General features: G+C 50.7%; 1 protein-coding gene across 4 annotated transcripts; it reads left to right on the plus strand.

The window, feature by feature from the left end:
* The first annotated feature begins 6063 nt into the window (after positions 1–6063).
* Positions 6064–10282, plus strand: DNAL4 (dynein axonemal light chain 4). 4 transcript variants are annotated; one of them, XM_036401523.1, is made up of 4 exons: positions 6064–6161; positions 7222–7433; positions 8144–8227; positions 9114–10282. In XM_036401523.1, the coding sequence occupies exons 2-4, from the start codon at positions 7362–7364 to the stop codon at positions 9276–9278; spliced, it is 321 nt and encodes a 106-aa protein (XP_036257416.1). In that variant the 5' UTR covers positions 6064–6161; positions 7222–7361; the 3' UTR covers positions 9279–10282. The 4 variants fall into 4 exon arrangements, with proteins under 4 accessions (XP_036257416.1, XP_036257415.1, XP_036257418.1 ...); XM_036401522.2 differs by lacking the exon at positions 6064–6161 and adding an exon at positions 6195–6327; XM_036401525.2 differs by lacking the exon at positions 6064–6161 and adding an exon at positions 6201–6327 and having other exon boundaries at positions 7219–7433.
* Positions 10283–13400: the final 3118 nt, after the last annotated feature.

Raw genomic sequence — 13400 nt, forward strand, 5'->3', positions numbered from 1 at the left:
GCCTCCTGCAGAGTGCGAGGTTGCTGGGGGGATGGACGGGACAGGTCAGCCCAAGATGGGGTGACCTCCCCAGGGTGCTTAGAGTTGCATCACTGAAGGGAGTTGGCTGGTCCCACTGCTGGCATTACAGGAATATCAGCACAGGGGTTTGGTATTGTTGCCACAGAGGGGCAGGAGATGGTGTCACGGTCTGGCCACCTTTGCTCTACCCCACTGCAGAGCAGTATGGGGTACAGGCTGCTGCTGGTGGGGCATGTGGGCTGAGGGAAACACTCTCCATGGAGGGAAGCAGAAACAAGTGAGAAATCCTGGCCTCTAAGTCAGAGCATGATAGCAAGGAACTCATATTGCGTGTACATCTAATTAAGTACCAGTAATGAGTTTCTGACCTAGCTAGGCACAAGATGGTTCAGGCATGACTCTTGGACCTCCTGTTGTAGAACAATTCATGACCAGGTCTGCATGGCGCTTTTGCCTCTCAGTGGGTCCTGCTCCTCCTACGAAAGGCACAGCTTCACCAATATTTGGGGGAAATGGAGCACAAAGCCAGAGGACTGGGTTTTCCCATTGCTGGCATGCTGGTGGGATCTCCTCTCTGAGTCAGAGCTGCCCCCTCTCCCCCACTTCTCCTTCTGGAAGGTGTTTAATGCCATAAAAGAAAGGCTGGCACTCTCACCTTCAGCACATCTTCACAAAGCTGAGGGCTGGTTTTGAAGAAAAAGTATGTACTTCAACTGGAACACTGGTTCAAGGGCCTTTGCCGAGCTGGAGGCTCACACCCATCACTAAGAGGAGAGGGTTCAACAGGTGCCATCTGCTCGTGTGCCAAATAACACAGCATAATTAAAGAGCACAACATTTTCTAGAGGAGGAAATGTCAAAAACCACTGATGGGATCATAAACTCAGAAAGAGGTTTAAAGGGGGAGGGAAACTGGTCCAAAACACCCTGCTATCAAAACTGCAGAAGCACTGTGAGAGGGGTCTTGGGCTGCTGGCCAAGGCAGGAGAAACGTGAGAGGATGAACAAGGATGGAAACAGCCTGGCCGCTGATGTAGGCTATTGGCAAAACACCCATCTCCTCCGGAGCCCGGAAACCCAGCCCACGTTGAAACTGTGTGTAAATCCTCTCCAGAAAAGCAGGAACAAAGGGGACACCAGGAGATGCTTGATCAGGGCCTTCGGTGCTGCCCTCCTCATCTCTGCCAAATGATGCTGGCATGATCCTAATCCCAGCCATGTGCATGTCCCCAGGATGTGGATCTGTCACTTCTGGAACAGGAGAATGAGGGGATCCCAGTGGCAGAGCTTCTGCAGGGTGAACTCCTCTCTCCCAGAGGTTCACAGCCAGTTAGGCAGACCTGGGGGCACACAGGAAAACTTGGTAGAATTTTCCCAAACCTTTTAAAATCTTCCAGCAAATGCCTCCACTATAAGGCTCTTCAGGAAACAAAGGCATTATGGAGAGATTAGAAACTGGATGGGAGACACAAATGAAGAGCAGAAATAAATATTTGATTTCCATCCTGCCCTGGCTCTCTGCAGGAAGCAATGTCTGCTTTTTACCCGTCTGAGGAGGACGAGAGCAAGATGAGACCATTTCTTTTCAGTAAGCTGAGCCTTGCAAGAGCTACAAACCTGCAACAGGGCTTAAAAGGTAGAGGAGATGACAAATCAATAGCTTTGCTGGCTGCAAGAAGTAATTACAATGACTTACACATATTGCTTGCTTCTAAATTAACCAGGAGCACTCAGGAGTAGCCCCATGTCTCTCTAAGGGCAGCTGGCTGGAAAACAACATGTTGTGCACAGAAGAGATGAGGAACAACAAAGTCAGCCTTGAGGGAAAGAGGAGGGTAAGGAAGGAAATATTTAACAGTGGTATGGAGAAGGCAGATACTTCAGCTGGTTGGCTGTGTTATGCCCAGACATCCAGGATAGGGGGGAAAGGAGGAGGGCACCAAGAGCTGGGCAGTGCAGGGCAGGGGCACAGCTGGGCTGTGGCAGCTCAGCAGGAGCTGGCACAAGAGGAGACGGTGTGGGAGACAGGCGGGTGTGATGGATGCCGCCCACGTGCTGTCCTCTATCTCCCTGCCAAGGGGCTGTAAGCACGTTTCAAGGAGAGGAAAGGAACTGCCATTTCCTTTCCTAAACTGCAGAACTCGCTGCTGCAGGGCTTTCTGCTAGCCAGGGACTTAGCCAGACTCATATACCACCCAGCCCATACTCCCAAAGGGGTTTGTCTGGCAGTGAAGAAGTCCAAGTTGAACATGGCAATGGGAAACCTTCAGGCCTGATAGTGTTTGAAAACTGTGTTTGGAAAGAAAATGCTGGCATTTATGAACCCCTCTAGCCCCTGCCCCTCTTTCCAGAGGGCACCACTGGCCATTCCCAGGGACATGGGCAATCCTGGAACCCCCCACTTGAGTGGGCTTTGGGGATCTCCTGTGCTCCCCAATACCTGCAACCTCAGCTGAGTTTGCATGTCACAGCTCCCTGCAGTGTGTCAGCCTCCTGGTGCCCTCAAACGAGGCCAAGCCAGCCAATACTTGTCCCCAGGAGGTGACTTCCAAAGTCCCCACTACCTGCTCAGCAATGGGGTGCTGCCTAATTGGCCTCCTTTCACCTTCCTGTCCTGCTGGGAGCCTCCCTTGCTCCCTCCCAGAGCCAGGAAGGCTCATTAAGACTTGTGCAGTGCTCGCACAGGGAATGCGCCACAATTCCGGAGCATCTGGCACAGGAACAGCCCCCACACGGCTGCTAGTGCTGCAGCAACAGACCTTACTAACAGTAGCTGATGTTACTAGAGGTAGTAGCTACGGGAACACGTGGGGCACTGTGTTTTCCAGCAGACCAGGGGATCAGGCTGTCCCAAAGCGAGCTGCTCTGTCCTCTGGCACAGAGGCTGCCACCCATTCCTGCACACCAGTGTCCCCATCTCTGCCTTCCCTCAGCTCAGCATGCTGGCGGTTCTGATCCTAGCAAAATGTGGTTTCAGCATTCCCACAGAGCCTCCTGAGAGCTGCCTCCACCCCATCCTGGGGCAGCTGCCCCCAGCCTTGGCCCTCAGTTATTTTCCAAGGTGCTGTGGAGCAGTGCCCAGTCCCTGGGCTGTGCTGGCAGGCTGGACAGCAAGCTCCAGCCCCCCTGCTTTACCACACAGATGAGGTGGGGCATGGCAGAGCCTGTGCCCACAGGGACAATGGGGAAGTCCCCAAACCTGGCTGGAAACAGGTCAGAAAAGAAAGAAAAGAAGGCTGTCCTCCACCTGATGAAGAGCCAGCCTGCTGTCTGGTTAATGAAGATGACTAAAAGAAAGCATGAGGCTGTATATTTACTACATATATGTATATTTTGCAGCCAATGGTTACTTTTCTGTGCTCAGCTAAGGAGTACAACACACCCTCATGTCAGAAGGTAAAAAGTAAAGGTACTTTGTTTCAATGCATTTCACTGTGGCTGCTGAAAGCAAAGGGATTGAAAGAGTTTCCACCTCTGATTAGTGGCAAATAAGGCATGACCAGCCAGAGCAAAGCAACAATTCCAGCTCTCTACAGACCCACAGCGGTGAATTGACCCTTGCTCTGGACTTGCTTTCACCTACAGAAGGGTACCTGGTCCACTAGTACTGGAAGTTAAAGATCAGGTGACGTGCTGTCTGTGCCATCAGAGCCAGCAGCAAAAAGAGCAGTACATGTAACCTTTGTTGGCTCAACAAGGCTCCCACTGGCTTGCAGTTATACAGAGGCAGCCTGTGGAAACCCTGCACTTGGGGGTCCAGAAACCAACTGCTCACATTTTGTTAAGCCACGGTAGGTGGAGGCAGGCCAGCAGAACGCTCTCCTTCCTCAGGAGGCATCTCTGTCTTGCAGCCCCACTGTATCACCCACCACAATCACAAAGACATGGCTTTTCCTATCTTTGGCCCAGTGCAGTTTTTGTTTGGCCGTTTTCCTTTAGCTTCTCACCTAGGAGCCACTGATGAATAACCCTCACAAGCAGTCCCCACATTCCCTGAGGGCAACACTCCTGGGGGTCACACTGATCAGAACCAAAGCAGGTTTAATTGAACCCAGAATCACACAGACAAGCGTGCTCTGCCCTGCACATGCACACAAACACCCCAGCTCAAACTCACTTGCTGCTTGGTAGTAAAAGTGGGTGAACTACACAGGGATTAAAGCATTAAAAAAACCACAGCAAGAATACGGTGCTTGAAAGAGCCGTGTCCCTGGAGAGATTAGAGTAGCTGCCTGGAGATAAAGTAATGATGATGGAAAGATCTTCTTCCTCACAGAGATTCTCTTCCTAATTATCTTGTCTGAAAAGAAAAAATGATGATCTCCCAGCTTTTATCTGTCTCTTGACAATTTTAGCTCTGTTGCAAGAGGCCCAAAAGAGGAAGGAGAAGGAATTAGCCCAGGAGGCAGGAATGGTAGGAGAACGAGTGACACAGGAGGCAGTGCTTCATTTTTGTCACCACCAGCAGTGACAGAAAAGGAAAATATAAATGATCACTGCAGCTTTGTCTTCCCAAGCCCAAAGGCAGCTTCCCTGCCCCCAGCACGGCTCTGTCAGGCAAAGGACAGCCAGGAGGTCAGATTCACTGCTGAACCTGTGGAAGAGATTAACAAGGTGCTGTTCTCCCCTGATCACAGGGCAGAGCTTGGTGCTACAGGGAGGGAAGAGGGCTCCTGAGCTGGCAGGGGCAGGAGAGTGCCCAGATTGTTCCTCTCACACTCTTTTCCTTCTCAAACAGCTGGAAAGCAAATTCTTCCTTCAGCAGGCAGCGAGCAGCAAGAACGTTTCAAGCACATACCAGCCACAAGCACCACATGAAAAATCAGACCCATGAGCCACTCTGCAAGACCAGGATGGCCACTGATGGAAAACCAAGCATCACACCCAGCAGCTGGGGCTTTGCACAGGAGAAGTCTTTCCCTTGGTATTATCTTGGAGCTTGCTGCTTCTCCATCCTTGTTAATTTCAGACGAATGCAACCCTAGACCTCCCTGAAAACTGTTTAAGACCCGGTTTAGAGGCAATCCATGTTTGGCTAGCAGGGTGCAGAGACAACAGAGGTTTTGTAGCAAGCCCAGAGCCAAGAAAAACCTCAAAACAAATAGATATTACAAGCATAAAGCTACAAAGGGCGGGAGGGAGGCAATTTTCTCCGTGGGGGATGGAGGCTGGTGCTACAGGAGCTGTTTGCAAACTCATGATTCATCCCCACAGCATCACTTTCTCCTTCTTTACACTCCTGTTGACATGCAAACATGAGCTGTTGCCACTCCCACACAATGAGAACTGCATCCAGTTCTGGAACCCCCAGCTCAGGAAGGACTTTGAGGTGCTGGGGCATGTCCAGAGAAGGGCAAGGGAGCTGGTGAAGGGTCTGGAGCACAAATCCTGCGAGGGGCAGCTGAGAGAGCTGGGATTGCTCAGCCTGGAGAGGAGGACGCTCAGGCACCTGATCACTCCCCAGTTCCCTGAAGGAGGCTGTGGCCAAATGGGGGTCAGCCTCTTCTCCAAGCAACCAGACAGGACAAGAGCACACAGTCACAAGCTGCACCAGGGAGGTTCAGGCTGGACATTGGCAGGAAATTTTTCACAGAAAGTGATTAGACATGGGAATGGGCTGCCCAGGGAGGTGGTGGAGCCTCCTCCGTCCCTGGAGGTGTTTAAGGAAAGGCTGGAGGTGGCATTCAGTGCCAGGGTGTGGCTGACATGGCAGCGTTCGGTCACAGGCCGGACCATGATCTCAGAGGGCTTCCTAACCTGATCTGTGGTTAAAAAAAAAAAAACAACAAAACAACGAAAATTTCCCCAAATCGCTCCTTGTTCTTATATTTATCCTAGTTTTTTAAAATAAAAAATACCTAGAACTAGGTCCCTCAGGGGCTTTAAGTCAGAAAAACACGAAGCTGCCAGACGCCAGCGGGGGGCCGGGGGCGCGGCACAGCACAGGCGCTCCGCGGCCACCCCTCCGCCGCCAGCGCCCCAAGGCCCCGCGCGGCGGCCGGCAGGGAGACAGCCAATCAGACGCGCCGAGCAGCACAGCCCGTCCAATGGAGGCAGAGGAGGCGGGACTTCCCGCGCCGGTTGCTATGACAAGCGCGGCCCTTCCTTAGCAACGGCGCTGGGCCGCGGCGGCCGCGCAGGTGAGGCCGCGCCCGCAGCTCCGCGGGCCCGCTCCGTGCCGCTGGCCGAGCTCTGCCTCCGCCGGGACGAGGGTGGCGGGGCCGCTTCGGGCGTGCGGCCCGCTCGGGCCGCGTTCCGCTGCCTCGCACCCTCGGACTGTGGCCGCGGGCACGCCCTGGGCTGGGGGTGGGTATTGAAGGGGCTCCCGGGGGTGGCGCCGGCCGGGCGGGCGGGGGCTCTGTCCTGCGGAGGTCGGGGTTTGGGTGCTACGGCCCCCGTCTGACGGCTGGTGGTCTGACTCGGTGCTTTAGCCAACAGCTCTCTGTATGTGTCATACGTGATTGGTGTGTCGCCTGGCACCGTGCTGGTTTCGTTTTCCTTTTAATATCAGCTCACCCTTGCTCCCCTGGGTAGGAGAGGAAGATGCTTTGTTCTGGGGGAAAGAGGGAAAGAGCCAGAGGGAGGACGGCTGTGAAATGCTCTGAATCTGTCGGTCAGTACTGTGCCTCTGCGTTGCCCGGGTGGAGGTAGGCTGGTAATGAGGCCCTGAGGCACGTCCAGAGTTTTCCCATATGGCCCTCCCCAGCTGACACATGCTCCGGGATCTGAGGAGCAAGTGCACAAACGAGACCGAGATGTTCCTGTTAAACATTTCCGTCCAGACGAGTGCGCAGATTCTGTGCCTAAAATACTCCTACCCTTCTCTTGTCATGTGCAGTTTGAAATTACTGCAGATAATAGTGTCCTGGGAAATCCTTTTGGAATTAATCAAGAGTGGTAGCAGCTGATATAGTGTTCTCTTGTCCTCTCCTGAAAGCTGTACCTTGGCTCAGCTCTTCCCTCAAGCTCCACTGGTGCTTCTGGGAAGTGCTGTGCTCCTCACTTATGGAAAAAGATACAGTTTAATAATTTGTTTGCATTAATGGTCTATGAGCTGAGACTCTCAGGGGGGTGTGAAGGTGCTGTTGAGGAAATGGCAAGTGAGTGAGATAGCATTATGTTCTCGTAACAGTTTCATTTGCCTTGTGTTTTAATTGAAAGCCATCTGTCTCTTGCCCATGTTTGTTTTTGTTGAAGCAGTGTCCTCTAGGCCAAGAAGCGACTCCTCCTGCTGAAGAGAGGAACACAAAGCCCTGTTCCTCTCAGCTGGCTGTGCCACAGCACTTTGCTGAACTCCAGGTAGCCCCTCTGCCCCTTCCTGGAGTCTCTGTGGAAGGACCATGGAAGAAGCTGAGGAGGAAAAAAAGGACGAGGCTGATTATAAAAGGCTTCACAGTTTTCCTCTGATTAGGGTATGGAGGGAGATGGATTGTACATTTACCAGTGTCAGAGATGTGAAAATCTGTCTTCATTCTAACTGTCCTTCTCCTGCTGTGTAGCTATTGTGAGAACATGTAGTGCTGGTCCTGTGGAGAGATCCTGGTTGTCACTGCTGCTTTCTCCCTGTCCTTGATCTCTCCTGGGGAAATCTAATAGCTCCAGTGTTCCCCATGACAGCCCGAGGAAGCCTGGGGCAAAGTGATCCATCAAACAGATTGAGAGCATACCACCTTTGGAGCCCTCTCTTGTGTTTTGGATGCAGCTTGCTTTTTGTCCTGGAGAAGCTGGAGCAAAAGATCTTGCTAGCCAGCCAGATAGCAGCAGCAGAAGAAAAGGCTGTGTAATTTAGATTTCTTTGTTACTCATATAGCAATAATTAAGAACTGTAGTGGAAACAGTGTTAGTGTGCTTCCCCTTTATCTTATAGCAGAAAAACTGGCAAATGTCTTGATTTCCTTCTTTAAGCTGTGCTTACACAGTGCTAATTTTCATGTAGGTCAAGAAGAATTCCTCACTGGCTGGAGGAATGGTTCACTTACAGTGCAGTAAACCTTTTCAGGTTTACTCCATCTAAGCCCCTGATAGAGCCAGTGCAGAAGTTAGAGCAACTTACTGCTGTTGTGTGTGCAGCTCTGATTGTTGTGCTCAGCTGTCTGTCTGTCTGTCTCATTGCCCTTGGCAGCACTCGGACATGCCGGAGGAGATGCGCGTGGAGACCATGGAGCTGTGCGTCACAGCCTGTGAGAAGCATGCCACCAACAATGAGGTACCAGCCACCTCCCAGAACGGGCAGCCTGCTGATGCTGCAGGGGCAGGGATAGGGGTGTAGGGCAGAGCAGAGTCAGGTCCTGGCATCCTGTTACTCTCTGCACTGAGCTGGGGTAGAAGGAGGCAAAGAGCTTGGCTAGATCTCAGATTCAGTTCCCTTGCTCTGCAAGATCTAGAATAGCACTTTGCAGAGATAAGTAGTGGTGCTGGCTCCCAGACCTTGCCTCCTTGCTTATCCTGCCTTCCTGGGACATGCTTCCACTCTGTTCATAAAATGCCCTGTGTCCTGAGGGCTTGGTTCAGAACTGCTTGGAGTCTCTTGTTTTGGGGATGAGTACATGGAAGTCTGTTAAGTATTCCCTCTTGGCTTTAGGACCAACGATCAAGGGAATACATACCTTGCTTCATGGGCAGGGCACCGCCTGTCACTGAACAATTTTCCTCTCACCTTTTTTAGGATCAAGCAGGGTGTGATCTGGGAGAAGCAAGCCTTTTAAAAGCCAGCCTACTTTCAGTGTTTTGGTAATTAGCTGGAGAAAAAAAAAAAAGGACTCCTGTAAAAATAGCTGCAGCTTAGTGACCTGAATCTGCTCTCATGGTCACTGCAACCAGTATAACTCCAGCAGCATCTGAAGCAGAGATCTTGCTTCAGACTGTGAACTAGAGAAGTGATGCAGTTCTAGCTGCTGGGCTGGAGACTGCTGAGACCAGTTCTACCCTTGGGTTTACCTCTGGGGAGCTCCCAAGTCCTGCGGTGCGGCTGCTATACCTGTTGCCTATGGCATGAGTAGTCTTAAAGGGAGGAGAAGATTAGGGGGATGTTTGCATAAAACCTCTCTGGTTGCTTTGTCTCACCCTATGCTGTCTTCCTTAACATTCTCCAGAGTGCTGCCAAGATGATCAAAGAGACCATGGACAAGAAATTTGGGTCCTCCTGGCATGTGGTGATTGGGGAAGGTTTTGGCTTTGAGATCACTCACGAGGTGAAGAACCTGCTGTACATGTTCTTTGGTGGCAGCCTGGCCGTGTGCGTCTGGAAGTGCTCCTGACCCCTGGCCAGGTCCCAGACTTGCTTGAATACAAGAGATTTCTTCCTGCTTTTGACAAGTTTTGTATGATCTGGAGGTGGGCCTTTATTTTTAATACTTAAATGTCAAGATTTCTTTTTTTCATACTGATGTAACAGTTCTGTGGGATACGTAAAGCTGGTGCGTGTGTGTGTGTGTGTATAATCTTGCTAAACTGTCCTATCCTTGCTTGTGGGATTTCTCATCTGTCTGGCTCTTTCCTTGGTGTTTGAGCTGGAGCAGGAGGGAAGTGAGGAATAGGTAATCTCACAACACACTGCACAGCAGCACTAGCAGGGGAAAGCAAAAGCAAGAAGGTGCCATCTAGCCCTATGTTTCTTTTAACTCCCCTTTATTCCACATAGTTTTCCTCTCTGCTTTCTCAACTACCATGCAGTATGGCTCTGACCAGCACCTGTCTTTCCTCTCTCTGGATGCTGCTTGTACATTCTTCCTTTCTTCTGAGATGTCTGCTCAGACCTGACAGCACCAAGGGTCTCCCTTCAGGCTATCTGTGGAGGTGTGAGCCGCAGGGAAGCAGTCCCAGCTTGCCCTTCCCTGCTGTCTTGGGAGGGTACAACAGCTGAGCTGCTGGGGTGTAGGAGGTTGCTATGCAAACTGCCCCCTCCTTTCTCACCCACAGCAACTGAGACAGCATGAAAACACAGGCGGCTGACGATGCCTGGGGAGTGGGTGAGAGCTCTTTTTAAGGCTCAGATGCCTCCCTGTCAGTTCCTGGGGGTGTTGCAAGTGCTGTGTACTTTCAGCATCTTGTTTGGAGGCTGACAGAGAAAGGAGGCTCCATGTGAAATATAACTTGGTCATCAGAAGCCTAATGTCTTTCTGGACTTGCATTCTTTTAGCCTGTTTCATTTTTGAAAGCTGTTGGTGTTGGAGGATTGAATGAGCGTAACTATGTTACATGTATGGCGTATTTATAAAACCTGGGGAACTGTGTTTTTACAATAAAAGTTTAGTAAAATGTCTTTGCGTGCGTTTATGTTGGCAAAGTAGTTCAAGAAACATGGAAATGAGTAAGCCATGGTGTAGCACAGGCAGAGGCCAGTGACAGAGTTCCATCCTGCTGGTTTCCTGTGTGACTCTCATCCTCCCTGTTCAATTCCTTTTACCAGTGCAAGCCACCATGGTGAGGAGGGTTGCTGGGCCCGTGGTGCTGCTGGCCATGTCCCTCTGTCCTGTTTGACAGGCAGCTGTCTAAGCAGTAGCAGCAAGGGAATGTAACTCTGTCTGCTGCCTCAGCTCTGACTTTTGGAGTCTCATATTTGTAGCTTCCTTAATTTTCAGATTTCCCCTCAGAATGTTGCAAGCTGACATCTCTAGTCCATAGTTAAGTCTGAAGGATCTTTCTGCATTAATGCCTGTGGTTGATCAACTTGGTCTTACAATTCCTTTTGTTCTTTTTCTGAACCTCAAGTGTTATGCTGGAGATGTCCTTTCTCAATTTCATTGTGTCAGGGGGCCAGGAACTGGAGTAATATGAAGACAACTAAGAATTATTTCAAATTTGGACCATCTGTGCTTGGCTGGGCCAGGGTAGGTTGGTACCATGATTCCTGCCCCATGATCAGGATTGCTGTGCTGTGTGAAATCCTCTGAGCTGTCTCATCGTGCGGTTGCTCTGTGTCTCTCCAGTTGGCTGCTTTTATGTGAAGATAGTGCTATTGACAACACTTTCTACAGCTGGCAGGTAGAAAAGATTATTTCCTCTTCTGCAACTTTCTGTCTCTTCTAAATCCAGATCAACAGGTAAAGTCTTTGAAATGCCCCATGCTGGAGTGGGATGATCCCTTCAGCCGTACCACGGTCACTTTAATTGTGCCTCTTTCACGCTAATGAATAATTAACTGCTCTGTGCATATGCACAGGCACACTGGTCATGGGCATCTCTGCAGGGTCGTGGTGACCTGCAGATGACCACAGGGAGCTGCTGACATCAGCACACAGTCTCTTGGACTTGCTGCCTGTTTATCTTCTTGGCCACCAGCTGATCAAAGCTGATGTCTCCGTGACCTGCATTGGCAACAAGGGAAGGGTAAATGCTCCCCAGCCTTCTCAAAGCCTGAGTGTGCAAACAGATTGAGGTGAGCTAGGTGTGAATGTGCAGCAAGTCAGCTCCCACACTGCCATTCTCACCAGGTAAGTGCAAGGTGGCTCACAGGAGAGTGGCAGGCTATTTTTATTCATAAGGGTAACAGCTTTCCTACAGGAAGTCACCTTGAGGCAAACCCTTGTTAGCTGATTTGCATTCTTGTCATTGGCATTGTACCTGAAAGCACAAGCCTCAGCCTCCCAAAATGTGGCTGTGTGTCAGAGCCCCAGCCCTGAGGCAAGTGTTCAGTCAGATCCATTGTCCTGCCTGTTGCACATTGAGCCATGCTTTGCTGGCCCTTGTGTGTTAGAAAAAAGATTTTTATCTTCCTTTTGTTGTGGAGCTGGAACATCTTTGGGCATACCTGTAATTTTCACAGGAGTAAGGTTTATGGATGAGAGGTGGAACCTTGTCCTGTGTTTTCCCACAAGAGACCCCTCTGTGGCTGATGAACCTGCTGGATCCAGTCCAAAGGAGGCCATGAAGATGATCAGAGGGCTGAAGAACCTTTGTGATGAAGACAGGCTGAGAGGGTTGGAGTTGTTCAGCCTGGAGAAGGCTCTGGAGTGCCCTTATACCAGGACCTAAAGGATGTCAACAGGAAAGCTGGAGAGGGACTTTTTGGCAGGGCCTGTTGTGATAGGACAAGAGTTAGAGGTTGGAAACTAAAAGAGGCTTGTTCTAGATTGGATATAGGGAAGGGAAGAAGTCTTTTAGAATAGGGGTGGTGAAACACTGGAACAGGTTGCCTAGAGAGGTGATGGGTGCCCAACCCCTGGAAGCATTCAGGGATAGGTTGGATAAGGCTCTGAGCAATACCATCTAGTTCAAGGTGCCCCTGGTCATTGCAAGGACTTTGGACTGGATGACCTCTAAAGGTCCCTTCCAACCCAAACTATGATTCTATGAGGCTTTGGAGCCTCTAAGGCCTCTCTACTTTTTACTATAAAACTGCTCTCAGTTGCTGGAGGATTTTTTCCCTTATGGATGTTCAGAGGAAAGCTGGGAAAGTTGGCAACAGTTTGCTTGCTATTGTTTCCCTCTCATTTCTTGCCCCCCTGCATATTGCTGCCATTTCCTGTCAAAGCATCAGGCTGAGTCAGATGTAGAAAATGAGATGAAAAATGCAGGGTGATGGATGGGTGGCAGCCAAAATGACACTTTCTATCCACCCGTCCCCTAAAGCTGCGATAGCGGCTCAGAGGCTGTGCTTCATGACTTCATCCCTCCCTGCTGAGGGGAGATGGGAACATCATTATCAGCTGCCGATGAGTCCTGATTTGGAGCCAGCAGTGAAAATGTCCTCGGATGTAGGGCTCCTCCTCCGCCCCAAGGGTGACTTGAACCTGCTGAGAAGATGGAGGAAGAACTGAAGGGGGGAGATGAGAAGAAAGAGGTGCAAATTCAGCCCCGTCTCTATGATGATGTCATGGCAACAAGTCAGGTGATCAGGGCAGACTTTGAAGGTCTCCAGCCCTTCTCTGTTGCTGCAGGCTCACGTCTGACTCGCTGAAAAATCTTTTGGTTAATATTTAATGCCAGCATTCAAGTGCTAAGGGTGGCAAATGTCTCACCTAAGCCCCCTGCCTTTGCTTTTCAATGGGATGCTAAATCAGGGTGAGGAGGCAGGATTGCAAGTTTCATTATCTGGGAATGGGACTAACAGTCAGTAGGGTGGCTTCAGCCCATAGGATCCCTATGCTCATCTGACTCCAGGACATGAGAAGGATGTTTCTGTCCCCTCCAGCACAGTTTGGAGCTGGTTTGGAGCACTGGAATGAGGAGGTCTGCTTCTCTTCAGGGCTGGCTCTGGATTAATGAAACCTGTGGCCCTGCTCTGGGAGCCGAGCCCAGCTCCTTTGATGCGATCAGTTAGTACAGGGAGTTGGTGTTTTGGTTGGTTGGTTGCTGTTTTTCTGAGCCATGACCTAATGATCCCGTGTTCCAGCTACAGCCCCTCCTAGGGGCCTTCTGTCTGAAACGTGTGTCCGGAC

Source organism: Molothrus ater, chromosome 5, assembly GCF_012460135.2.
Source record: "Molothrus ater isolate BHLD 08-10-18 breed brown headed cowbird chromosome 5, BPBGC_Mater_1.1, whole genome shotgun sequence".
Classification (NCBI taxonomy): domain Eukaryota; kingdom Metazoa; phylum Chordata; class Aves; order Passeriformes; family Icteridae; genus Molothrus; species Molothrus ater.